General features: G+C 36.6%; 1 protein-coding gene across 1 annotated transcript in view; it reads right to left on the bottom strand.

Annotated features, from left to right (window-relative positions):
- Positions 1-1,229: 1,229 nt before the first annotated feature.
- SPOCK3 (SPARC (osteonectin), cwcv and kazal like domains proteoglycan 3) overlaps positions 1,230-13,898 on the bottom strand; it is a 264,404-nt gene continuing 251,735 nt past the window's right edge. The window contains exons 7-9 of the mRNA XM_024744113.1: positions 8,203-8,265; positions 5,266-5,403; positions 1,230-2,804 (exon numbers count right to left, since the gene is read on the bottom strand). Of these exons, the coding sequence (XP_024599881.1) occupies positions 2,641-2,804; positions 5,266-5,403; positions 8,203-8,265 (365 nt within the window). The 3' untranslated portion in view covers positions 1,230-2,640. The remainder of the gene's footprint in view (positions 2,805-5,265; positions 5,404-8,202; positions 8,266-13,898) is intronic.

The raw sequence follows: 13,898 nt of genomic DNA, 5'->3' as shown, positions 1-13,898 counted from the left end.
CAAAACTATAATTCAAAAACACACATGCACTCCAATGTTCATTGCAGCACTGTTACAATAACTAAGTCATAGAAGCAACCTAAGTGTCCATAAGTGGAGGAATGGATAAAGAAGATGTGGTACATATTTACGATGGAATATTACTCAGCCATAAAAAAGAATGAAATAATGCCATTTGCAGCAACACGGATGGACCTAGAGATGATCATACTAAGTGAAGTCAGACAAAACCAAATATCATATGATATCACTTATACGTGGAATCTAAAAAAATGATAGAAATGGACTTATTTACAAGACAAAAACAGACTTACAGACTTAGAAAACAAACTTATGGTTACCAAAGGGGAAAGGTGGGGGGAGGGATAAATTAGGAGTTTGGGATTAACATATACACTCTACTATACTATATATATATATATATATATACACTGTTTTACTATATAAAACAGATAATCAACAAGGACCTACTGTATAATACAGGGAACTTCACTCAGTATTCTGTAATAAACTAGGAGAAGAATTTGAAAAAGGATAGATATATGTATAACTGAATCACTTTGCTGTACACCTGAAACTAACACAACATTGTAAATCAAATATAATCCAATATAAAATAAAAAATAAAAAAAAAAACAGCTTCACTAAAAGACCACCATATTTGTTCCTTTAAATTCATTTGCTAAACCTATATATAGCATTTGATTTTTTTTGTCTTTTTCCAACCAACCCACAAGTTACATTTTGTGATTTCTATACATTTGTTATACAGATAAGGTTATTCTGTCACTCTTAAAAAATGCAGCCGCTATAGAAATTCAGCTAAATATGTTACGTATAATACCACAAAAATGGGCTTAAAAATACCACCGTCAACAAAGGAAATGATCTACTCTGCAGTGCTGTGACAAATGAAAACAAAACAATCTGACAAAAAATATTTTTAAACGCATCTAATAAAACAATATGCAAGATGTCAAGAGCTCTGACTTTGAAACTCAAAATTAAAAAAGAACTTCTCTAGCTAGTTTGTGATGTACGCTTCTTAAAAATCAAGAAACAGATTAAGAATCCTGCACGCTACCATCTATACCCCAGAAAATCATTAAGGAACAGTTTAATTTGGTTGCAAGGTTCTTTATTTTGTAAACTATACATAAACAGTAAAAAAGAAAATGCATTTTACCTTAAATATTACATAAAGTTAACATTAAAGATTTTTTTCTCAGTGTATATAAATCAAATGGAAAGAATCCAACAACTTTATTTCAGTGGATTGTATGCTGGGAAACCAGCTGACCCACTGTTTAAGTGGTGACGCCAGTGTGTGACACCCAACAGGTTTTTCCACTTTTATGATGGGCACAAAACCATAGGTCTGATATCCTTAAAAGCGATGGTGTACCAGAAGGGCTACATGATCAATTAACATGCTAACTTAAATACAACAATTAAAGTAAGTTTTGTTGCAGTTAAATCTTAAATGCTACTCTACACGATAATCATAAACAAGTCCACACGGTAACTATGTAACAGTAGAAAAAAGAAAGAAAGTATTCTATTTTCTTCATTCCAGCAGCAGTACCGGGACTGGTATTAATTCGTGATTAGGTGTGCCTATCTATGCCTAATGTCCTATGTGGGGATGCATGCTGAAACCTTTCTATTTCTATTTTGCAAGGCACCACACAGTATGTTCTCTAAGTTTCGACACTAGTAACAAAAATGGTATAATTCTTAGATTAAATGCAAATATTTATCTAACATAGGAAATAAAATAAGAATGAAGATTTTTAAGTTTGATATTGGGGCAAATGACAAACGTTTGGTAAAAATACGGTTTAAAAGAATCTTTCCCTTTGTCTTTCTACTTTAAGTTCTGCACCCTAAGTTGCTGGTCAGAAAGATAAAGAAACCTAGAAAGATAAAGAAATCATGCTGGTTAAGATTATCAAACAAATCAACATAAGACTGCTGTGTAAATTAAAATAAAAATTAGAAAGGACAACTATGTTTTTAACTTTCAGAATCCACGGTTTTTCCCTACCGGCCATTTTGTAAGATATCTGGTCACATCCAGAATAACTTCAGAACTAAAAACATCACTAAAACTTCATAAGTAAAAACACACAAACATGGTGGAGGTCTCCAGGATGGTGACTTCGTTCTTCTCACTTTGTGCTATTCCCTCACTCACCTCTATATCCCTGCAGCTCTGGGAAGAGTCTACTTGTAAACTGCGATTAAGGTCATGCATATTTTTATAAAATCCTTAGGGTCCAGGTCACTAGTATGTTATCGTAGATTCAACTTAGAATTTCTCCCAGAAAAATACCACATACGACCTCAAGCACTGGCTGTTTTGTTTGTGGCAGACTCACAGAGATCAGTAGCTCTTCATAATTTTCTCTTGTCTGGCTAGACTCCATACGTGTCCTCTATTTCGTATAAAAACTCAAAGTAAATGATACTTCTCTAAACATAAAGTTCTATGACTTTAGTTGCAATATTTGAAATAATTATACAAAATATAAGTGAGTTTTAGAATCATTTTGTTTTGGGGCAGGAAGGTACTCCTCAGTAGGGGATCACTTGGTAAATAAAAGAAACATAGAATTGGTTGCTCTCGGCTCTCATCCATCAGATGTATCCATCCTGGTCACCACCATCATCATCATCCCCTTCATCCTCATCATCATCTTCAATCTCATCTTCATCGTTCATAATGTCATCTTCATCGTCATCAGCAGCCCATTCGCGCAAATCTCCACTTGCAAAATCTCCAGAGATCTCAAAATCAATAGCTTAGGGAAAAAGTAAACATCAGTGTTATGTGACTGAGTGGCAGGATAATTTCTGAGGGTCAGAAAATTCTGATGAAAATTGAGGAAATTCATAAACTGAGTCACTTTGCTGTCTACCTGAAACTAACACAACATTATTAATCACCTATACTCCAAGAACAAAAAAATTTTTTAAAGATAAATAAAATAAAATTTTAATTTGCTCTTTAGCTTTCTTAACAAAAATAAGGTAAGATTCATTCTTTGTCATTTGTTAAAATATACAGTGCTAAAAAGCGGAATTGTTGCTGAGGTCTGATATGTACGATTTCCAGTTCAGTAATATTGAGCTCGGCCCAGGTTTTATATGTCAAACTTTGAATTTTACGAAGAACTGAGAACTTCCTCTCTTAGTGTGTAGGCAAAATAGTTGCCCCTCAAAGATGTTCACTTGCTCATGGCTGAAACCTGTGACTGTGTGACCTTACATGGTAAAGGGGCTCAGGAGATGTGATTAATGACGGGCCTGGAGCTTACAGGTTACTGTGGGTAACTGGGGTGGGCCCAGGTGATCACCTGCATCCTTAAAATCAAAGAACTGGTTCCAGATGAAGTCAGAGGGCAGTGTGATTACAGAAGAACAGTCAGAAGCTGGGCCAAGGAACGTGAGCGGTCTTGGGAGAGGACAGGGCCAGGAAACACTGTCCTCGGGAGGGAGCCTCAGAAGAACCAGCCCTGAAGACACCCTGACCTTAGCCTGGAGAAGCCCATGCTGGACATCTGATGTTCAGAAGTGTAAGATCACACATCTGTGTGGGTTAAGCCACTAACTTTGAGGGATTCTGTTGCAATAGCAACAGAAAACTAACACAGCCAGTAGGTATTTTAAAAAAAAAGGTTCAGTAATTTATAATGACTATGGAGGCAATAATGCACACATATCTCAGAATGTAATCATTTACATTTGTAAATGTAAATGTAACATTACATCATTTCATGTAAACATTACATCATTTCCCCCTAGTACCAGTGTGTTTATTTTCTACCCTTTCTAATATTTTGGTCTAATAATTCTTTGGTAGCTAATTATAGCAAATCCTATTAATGTCATCCAGTGCTTATGAACTGATCGATTTCACAATACAACACACTGAAGTTCGTATCTTTTGTGAAGAAAATGTTATTTGTACTCGTCTACTTCTTGTATTTTCTTAATAATTTCAACATGCCGAGAAAACTCACAAGTCACGTTCTCAAAACCATTTCCCTGTCACCTATTGAATTCATCTCCATATAATTATTATTTATAAAATAAACACCTGAAATTCTTTATCCATCACGGATAACTGAAATAACTGATAGTGTAACTCGTTCAAACTCTGTGTTACAAAGCTGTGTTCTCCACATGTAACAAGTATGTAATGTAGCTATTGAGTGCTGCACTCCATCGTACGGAATCTGAAAACACTGGCCGAAAGCCAAAACCAAGCTATTAAAAGTGTTGTGGAATAAATAAATGCAGAACAGGCATTTAAGCATTAAACGCGATTGCTTTTATATACTGTTTACCATTTATCTGTTTCTAAACAATCACAGCGTATCAGTTTAAAAATTGCATAAAGGAGAAAGCTAAAAATTTTCTGAAATAAAAGACTGACCAAGTACTTTGTTTACATTTTGGTCATTTGTATTAGTTGAAACATAATCCATTAATTCCATCTGTGTGTGTGTGTGTGTGTGTGTGTGTGTGTGTACAGCTAAGTGGCTTTTGTAGTGAAAACTCTCCACAGTACAAACAGAAATACTCACTTGAAACCTGCATTCTGAAAAAATATTTCATGAAAGACAAAAGACATCACACTTAAAACTTTACAATGTGTGTGTGTTATGCTCAACTTAACTGTAATATTATTTTTTTAGGTTTATATGTAAAATGCATGCTCAGAAAAAGAACTAGAATATTAATTATAATTACCCTTCAAACAATTAAAACTATATTTTCTCACCCAAACATAAGGAAACATGTTCACACAGCTGCAATTTATGGACCTTTACTTTAAAAAGGTTATTTTTTCTTTCACTGGTGCTCCCATGTTCTCCCTGAGTGACCTTCTCCAAAGGCACACAGATGGGAGGGTGCTGTGTGGTGACACGGCAACCACCAGGGCCCGGTGACTGGGCCCAGGATGGATGACACAGTCTGCCTTACCCGAGAGGAACACGGAAGGCATGCGACATCCTTCCCGTACTCGAAGGAGTAAAAGCGGCCCACCTTTCATTATTCTTCCTTAAAATACCTAAGTTATGCAGTTCTACTTGTTAGTTATACAACTTTTTCTAACATGCTAGGAGTGAGCCTTCCTGTCCCCCCGCCCCGCCCAGTACACTCCGTAGGGTTTGCATAGAGCTGGGCAGAGAATGCGACTCTCCAGCACTTATCCTGCGGGGGAGAAATCGTGGCACGCGCGGCCCTCCTCCTTACCACAGTCTGCTGCACCGCGCCTCCTGGACCCCACGACTTCCCTTCCGTATCGGTCCACACACCAGCACTGCCCAGCGCTGCCGTGGCACTGCGTCGGCTTGTAGTAACCATCTGCGTCACACTGGGGGACGTACTGTCCTGTGAGACACGCACATGTGGTAGGAACAAGGGTCACCAACCGTGCACTGACTCACTCAAGACACACACATACGAGCTCCGGCTCCAGGCTACGAGCTACGGTGCAGGTAGAACAAAGCAGGCGCTGTCATAGTGAACTTGCATTTCTTCTGTTGAGCAAAGTTACTGTCTTGTCTTTTTAATCACTCTGCAAAGGGGGCTGTTTCCAGATGTACAATATACAGAATGAGAGCCGATGAACGCCACGCATGATAAGTCACCCAGACCACCCGGCAGGGCATATGGGACCCTTCACCGTCTCATCACTGCCGATTTTTGACTTTCATTTCCCCAAATTTTCATTCATGTATCCTCAGCTCTTTCCGCATCAAGCTGTTTTCTACAAATGCAGTCCTGCTTCATCTCTCTATGCATCTTCTCCTCACCTGGAATCCCTCTCCTTCCCTCCCTCTTGCAATGTAAAACTTGACTGAAATGTGACCCCCTTCTGTTAGGCTGGAGGGTTTCTGATATATTTCTTCCATCGTGTGTGTCTCTCAGTGCATGCGTTCACCACCACTCTGTGGTATCCTCTGTATTGGGAACTTCCGGTTCTCTTGATTTTGATTGCTATACGAACAACTCACACTCAGTCTAGCGGGAAGCTAGACACTTAGTTTCATAATATAATATCTAACATGTACCTGGCACACTGCTAGTGATAAGTGTGCAATAATAACTGAGACGTGAATTCACATTCTTCAATAAACACTCCCACGCTACAGTGTAAGCTTCAGGAGATTAGACAATTTTCTTGTCTTTCCTGACCAACCGTCTGTTCAGTGACCAGATACACTATAGTTACTTGGTGAAAGAAAAAAGGAAAAACAATGACTAACGAACACATAAAACATGAAACTGTTCCATTTAGTCCTGCAACAATATGCGATCATTATTTAACCCCTTAAAAAAGTTTCAAAATTCTGATATATAAATAATCAATTTAGTTTGAAAATTATAATTCATTTGAAGGATCTGAACTTCTGGTCTTCGAGTGAGGTGGACCGGATATCACCAATATGGGAAACTCGAGAGCACCTTCTGTGGATTTATAGCAGGAAAGATAAGGAAGATTTTCAATATTATTATCTCTACCTCTTAAAAAATACCATAATTTGACATACTTGACATAAAAATGTTAAGACGGACAGTTAGCGTGGCCATTTAATTTGCTGTCTCCGCCAGTACACTTTGGAAACAGAAGAGCATTATTAGGAATTAGCCTAGAAATGCAGACACCAAGACAGCTTGCAGCCTGGATGCATCGCACCTGCTACCGCATAACAGTGGACAGACTGTCAGAGAAGGACGCTTTCCTGCCCATTTCAGAAGGAATATTGAAGGGTCAGTGCTCTCTAGTAATGACTTTCATTTTTATTACGTAAGATGAATAAAGGTGACTCCTCTCAATTGGGCTCTAAACATGTTTTCATTTTACGTAACATCAAATAATCAAAGCCTGGACGTTAATAGCTTTTTGTCACTAATAGACCTTGACCAAGTCGAAGATATTTTCCCGTTGAATGTCAATGGCTTTTCCCAGTGCACATGAATGAACTTCGATTTGTAGAAAGAAACAAACCCAGGTACCAAGGTAACGTTTCCACCTGTGAGCTGGAAAGGTGCATCTTGTAACAGAGTCAAAAGAATTGTGATACATTGTAGCTTTTACCTAATGATGTGGCTTCACGTCTAAAATGCTGTATTAAAAAATTTAGTCTATTTATTTTGAACTGTGAATTTTCAAGTAATATGAAAAATTTTCTCATATAAACATACAATATTGTAATTACAAAGACAGCATATCATAACACAGATTAATCAGATCTAAAACCATAAAATTATGTGCCACTAAGTACACAAAAGCATTAACATACATGAAAAACAACAGCAACAATGTTGCATATGTGGTGTTCTACACTGTATGCTGAAATAGAAAAAAGGACATGTGTGGACGAACTTGTGAAATCCACATAAAGTGTGAGGCTTAATTAATAGGATTATAGCAATGGTAATTTCTTAGATTTGATAAATATATGATAGTTAGTCTATACATGGTAAGATGGTAACTTTAGATGAAGCTGGGTGAAAGATACATGGAAACTCTACTGTACTTATAAAATTTCTGAATCTAAAATTATCCCAAAAAGAGTGTATTGAAAAATTGTATGTTGACAAAAATAAAGAAAATAATCATATGTGATAGTTTAACAATCAGTTAATAGCCAAGCATTCTAATATTTCAAGGCTTTGGGTGAAATTTGGAATTATCTATGTATCTATTTATCATCTAATACATACATTGACTTAGTAAAAGTAAGTTTATAAAAAGTGCTGATGAGAAACTAAAAAATCTGTTCCAATTTTCCTGAGGAACTCAGCCCATGCTTTTAACCATCTCTCTCTCCCTCCCTCTCTCTTCCCCTCTCTCTACATACATACATACCATCAATTTGTGAACTGTCAACCACAGAATTAGAACCGAAGTTTCTGCTGCTTTACCTTTAGCATTGTTTAAATTTCTTTTTTACTTAATAACTTTCAAAATGAGCATTATATTAGGGTAATAAAACAGACAACATATCTTTCAATAGGTAAGATAATAAAAGTAAGGCAAATGACTTTCAAAAACGTCATAAATTTCGTTGTCGAAATTTAGTGAGGTCCCCGTTTGTTGGATGAATATCAATTTTGTGTTGCTGTTTCCTGAGGGTTATTTATGTAAGCAGTAAAGGTGTCAGAGAGTGATCCACAACTCACCGAGGAGCTTCTTCACCCCGAGCCGCTTCTGAATACTGCCGAGCTCTGTCTGGCAAGGTGGGTCTGCAACGGCATTAATGTCACCTCAACGGTTATAGGTAAACAAAGAGGGGGTGATTTTTGTGTTACCAAACCTTAGTTAGATTTACAAGGCTTTAGAAGACACGTTACATATCAACTGTTTTACTTATGGAGACACATGCAAGTAGATACATATACATGTATATACACACACATCCATCTACACCTACCTCTATGCCTACACCTACCTCTATACCTACAGTACATCTGCACCATCATGTACATCTACATGTATGTCATCTACATCTACATCATCTACATCTACATCCACACCTATATCTACATCATCTACATCTACATCTGCACCTACATCTACATCAGCACCTACATCTTCATCATCTACATCTACATCCACACCTATATCTACATCATCTACATCTACATCTGCACCTACATCTACATCATCTACAACTGCACCTACATCTACATCATCTACATCTACACCTACATCTACATCATCTGCACCTACATCTACACCTATATCATCTACATGGACATCCGCACCTACATCTATATCATCTACATCTATACCTACATCTACATCATCTACATCTGTACCTACATCTACATCAACTACGTCTACAACATCTACGTCTACATCTACATCATCTATATCTGCACCTACAGCTACATCATCTACATCTACATTTATGTCTACTTCTCTATAGAGAGGCTTTTCTACTTATTGTTTGATTATCTTAATTTCCTCAGAATGACAGAATTGGATGAAAGAAAGGAGAATGGTATAAAATACTTATAGGATGGAAAATGGTTCTTTTCATTGACTTTTAAAAGGTCAATCAACCCTTTGATGTAAATACAACTGACAGGTTGCTTCCCAAACTAACTGATTTTGTTTTCCCTCATTTAAAACAGTTTCTACGATCAAGAGAAACAGCTTCACATTGAAACACAATCTAGGAAAACGTGAATGCTTCCAAGTTATTCAGAGACACTGTTATAAATTTTGATACTGAATAACACTGACAGGCTTCAGTCTTTTCAGTTTCACCCAGATGTTTGCAGTATATACCCAATTTGGAAACAGGATGTAATATACAATAATTTCTGAGAAGCCATCTTTAAAAATAATAAACTTAGAACGTTAAACCAATTTGGAAATAAGTATATGCCTATTTTTCAAACTCTTTAAAACCACTTAGAAGGAGATTGGTTTCAGAGAAGTACAAAATTCTAAATAGACATAATATAGTTTGGCTTATTATATTTAATTATATATTTTCTAATATATATACATATTCTTATCTGAAAACAGTTCAATGTACTTTAGACTCCTATTGTAAAAACTTGCTGTTAATACTTGCTATGTAAAAACTGTACCACAAACTACTGAAACAGCAAAACAATAAACTACTACTTGCTCCACTACAACTTTTTTAGTGAAAAGGCAAGATATAATTCAAATAATTTAAGAATTTTTTACCAAACCAAGCTCACAATATGCAATTATTAAATTTGCATGTAAGCAGCAGAGTGGAAAGAGACCATGAGACAAACAACTAGGTATGTATTTTACAGTTTAATATGTCAGGCCAACAATGCTTTTCCTGGAGGAATCAAAAATGTGAAGAAAAAGTAATTTGCTTGAAAAACCTGATTACCTTATCGTTCTACTTCACACTGATACTGGCTCAACTGACCCCTTTGTTTTTTCTAATAATTTGTGAGTCTTATATTATTAACAGAATACGAATGAAGTTGCATAATATGGGCTTATAGAGTAGACCTAAAATTTACTGCCCTCCAAATATGACATTTAAAACCAAGAGGAAAGATTCTAGCTGAAGTTTCAATACTACATTGAAAGCAACTCTTCTCACTGCTATGGGACAGTTATTGTAAGTAGAAGCGATATTTCTCTTATCTTCCTGTGGGAATGCCCGAAATCAGGCACGTCTGAGTCTGCCTCTCCCTGAATAAACCTGGGGCAGCCACAAACTGTGTGATGGGGAACCTGCCAGATTTCGAGAGAAGTCATGACAGATTGGGCTGTTCCACTATATACAGTACTGGATGGAGAATATCTATCCTGTGCTCTGTCTGGCCTTTGACTCAGGTACACTCGGAGGGCGTGACTGAGATTTCGCCTCTCATTAACCTCTCTTGCAAACAACTGATGTAGATGAAAGGGCAGTGAGGTGGCAAAGTGCATGAAGGTTTGGACACGATTAGGCACAAGTTTATACACAAGATTTATTTCCCCCAATCTAATGGTGATTTGACTTTATGGAAAATTCTGATTTTATACGCTTAAAATTGTATGAAAATCATGAGTTATAAAATACAGGCTTTAATGTCATCATTAAATTTACAAGTAGTTATTCCCAACAGTAGTTTTAAAAAATAAGAAAAAAAAAAAGAATTAAAATCTTTTACTAGTTAATTTCAAAATGCTGTTTTTAAAAAAATTAACATTGTTCATTGTTTTGCATTCTGAATTTAAAACCTCAAAGCCTTATATCGGAACCATTCACACATTATCTATATTATGAATGGATAACTGTCAATGCAATGATAACAATGCATTTTTATTTTCCCACACAATTTTGAACTGAATAAAATGTCACTGGGAAAAATAAATAAGGAAATATCTCTATGTTTACAACAGTAATATACAAAGGTGTTCTTTCTATACTCACAACTAGTTATTTCTAGGGAGTATATTTCTATTAGCTGTCAAATATAGAGATACAAGGTGATGTCAAAACTGCTAAAAAGGTAGACATTGCAGAGGTATGTGCGTGACCCAGTGGGTGCCACACACACCTGCAGGCGGTGCCACCTCCCTGCAGGGAGGGCACCCGGACCAGCTCAGCCTCTTTCTCAGGAGGCCTCTGCCCAATCCCTTTCCTTCACGGAGCCTCTCACAGAATGGATATACTTAAATAACTTTATCAGGTTTACTTTGTGCAAATTTCAAATATTCATAACACCAAAGGACAACATTGCCTGTACTTAATATCTTTCATTAAATTAAAGAAAAACATCCTTTGTAAATCTAATGCAGATGACGCCCGTTCTGACATTTCCTCCTGTGGCTGGAAGGCATAAACGACCTCGAAAGATGCGACTGTTCTCACTGTCGTCCCATCGGGTGTATCACTGGCCGGGGTCCTGCCCTGAACAGGATTTGCCAGCAAGCTGCCTAGGGGCGTCTCTCAGCATTTTATGTATGAGGACTTCGCGAAGTCCGAACGTAAAGGTAAGGCTGCCGGAGATGCAAACCACTATCAATATATACAGGATGGATAAACAAGGTCCTACCGTAGAGCACAGGGAACTACGTTCAATATCCCGAGATAAACCATAATGGAAAAGAAAATGAAAAAGAATACACATCTATATCTACATATATCTATAACTGAGTCACTTTGCTGTACAGTGGAAATCAACACAACATTGTGAATCAACTAGACTTCAATAAAATTAAAAAAAAAAATAAGAGGTTCAGCTGCTGGAGAAAGAAGTTCAGATCCCCGTCCCCTGCGCTCATTCTATAACATGAAGGACTTTAAGATCACTAAGTGTCATCCTCAGCTGTGGGCGAGATCGTTACATTCCCACAGGGCTATATGAGGGATAAATGATTTTATGTGCCCGAAAGACGACATGGCCCTGAATAAATGTTAATTTACTTTCTCTTTCCTGGATCTTACACAACAGGACTTTAACTGAAACAGCAAACTAATAAACTGAGGTACTTTTTTGAGTAGGGGCTTAAAATATATTTTATGAAAGTAAGTTATTAACACCTAAGGTAACAAAAATCCCAAATTAATGTTTTTCCTACTTATTCTTTTATAAGTAATTAGAATGAAATCACACAAACCACCATCATATCCATTTTGTGTTGCTTAATTGTCATGATTTCAGAAAATCAGTCATAGAAACAGATATGCATTTTAACTAATTACAAGCATTTTTTAGGTTACAATTTTTTCCCCTTGGAAAACTACAAGTATTTCACTTGCCTGAAATTTTATATTCTCAACCTCATTTATTAAACTTTTGAAATTAAGCTTAATTTATTTTTGAAAGGTATTTTTTTTAAAACAACACTATTACTTTATTTTTCAGATATTTTCCAACAACCATACAACTATAGTCCTGATTGCAGTTTTAAGTCAACCTGGATTAATAACACCCCATTATACATTATTCTCTCCTCCTCTCTCTCTCTATATATGTACACACACACACACACATACATATATTACTCTAATTATAATGAACTTAGGAATTTGTTGTTTTTATTGAATAAACAGGAAAAGCACATTCTTTATAAGGTGAAACATTTGAAAAAATGTTTTTAATGTTTATTCTTTTCCATGAAATTACTTAATGAGCTAACTCCATAGTCAGTTACCCTGATAGAGCTTTTGTAATGTTTTCTAGCATATTAATGAATGGAATTAGCTAAACTCTCCTAAGCATTTGCGAAGTTGTATAATCGTTTATCAGGTACTAAATTATCTCTACCGTGTAGTAAATGATCTCAGAGGATGTCTTCATGTGACTACGAAGATCTTGATACTTTGGAAGTAAGTATCAAGAATAATAAATGAAAAGTATATAAAGCAGAATCTTTTGGGGACCTTTAATCAGTTCTACGAAAATTACTGCAAAATCTAGGAATGTTTTAAGGTAAAAATATTTAGTTCTGCAGTAGAAACATTCAGAGTTATTCAGAATATTTGAAAATGTTCATGTATAAAAGGACACTTGGACATGCTATCATGATAATCAAAAAAACTTAAAATAACATGTGTCATCATAATAAAAGACCATGTCTCTTTATGGTAGTTTACCTGGATTTACGTTTTTATACTGTAAATCAGCAGTCCCGAATCTTTATGGCACCAGGGACCAGTTCCATGGAAGACAATTTTTCCACAGATGGTGGAGGACGGGGTGGGGGGGAATGGTTCAGGCGGTAATGGGAGCTACGGGGGTGGGGGGGATGGTTCAGGTGGTAATGTGAGCAGTGGGGAGCGGCTGTAAATACAGATGAAGCTTTGCTCGCTCGCCCACTGCTCACCTCCTGCTGTATGGCTCAGTTCCTAACAGGCCACCGACCAGTACTGGTCCGCAGCCTGAGGCTTGGTGACCCCTGCTGTAGATGATTTAAGGGTACACTAGTCATTTAAACCAGGGAAAAACTTTATAGGGGTATTCAGTCACCTAAAAAGCACATATGCAATGTGTGCTTGTGTCAGTATGTGAGTCTGTTTGTGAGTTTGTGTGTCTCTGTGTGCAAGTGTGTGTGTGTATGATTTAGAATATTTTAACAAATCCAATCTACTTTTTAAACTGTTTAAAGTGGTTTATAAACACATTAGTGGTTTAATCTATGCTACAAACCCTGCTGTTGACTCACTGCTTATCAATTTATGCATAAGCATGTCATCCCTAATCACCAAACTATTACTAATATATGAAAAAGTAATTGTGATAGCAAAATGACTGATATAATGTGCTGGCTTCCATATGAAAGCCTGGGAATCATTAACACAGATTAGAGTAGCTCGTTCTTTCTCATAGCTGTCAAGGGCTTTAAAAGGCAGTGACGATAGCAGATGTATCATGTTAGGCTA

The sequence above is a fragment of the Neophocaena asiaeorientalis genome, unplaced genomic scaffold (assembly GCF_003031525.2).
Source record: "Neophocaena asiaeorientalis asiaeorientalis breed wild unplaced genomic scaffold, Neophocaena_asiaeorientalis_V1.1 scaffold115, whole genome shotgun sequence".
Classification (NCBI taxonomy): domain Eukaryota; kingdom Metazoa; phylum Chordata; class Mammalia; order Artiodactyla; family Phocoenidae; genus Neophocaena; species Neophocaena asiaeorientalis.
The sequence above is the reverse complement of the archived record's forward strand: the minus strand, read 5'-3'. Positions and strand labels throughout refer to the sequence as shown.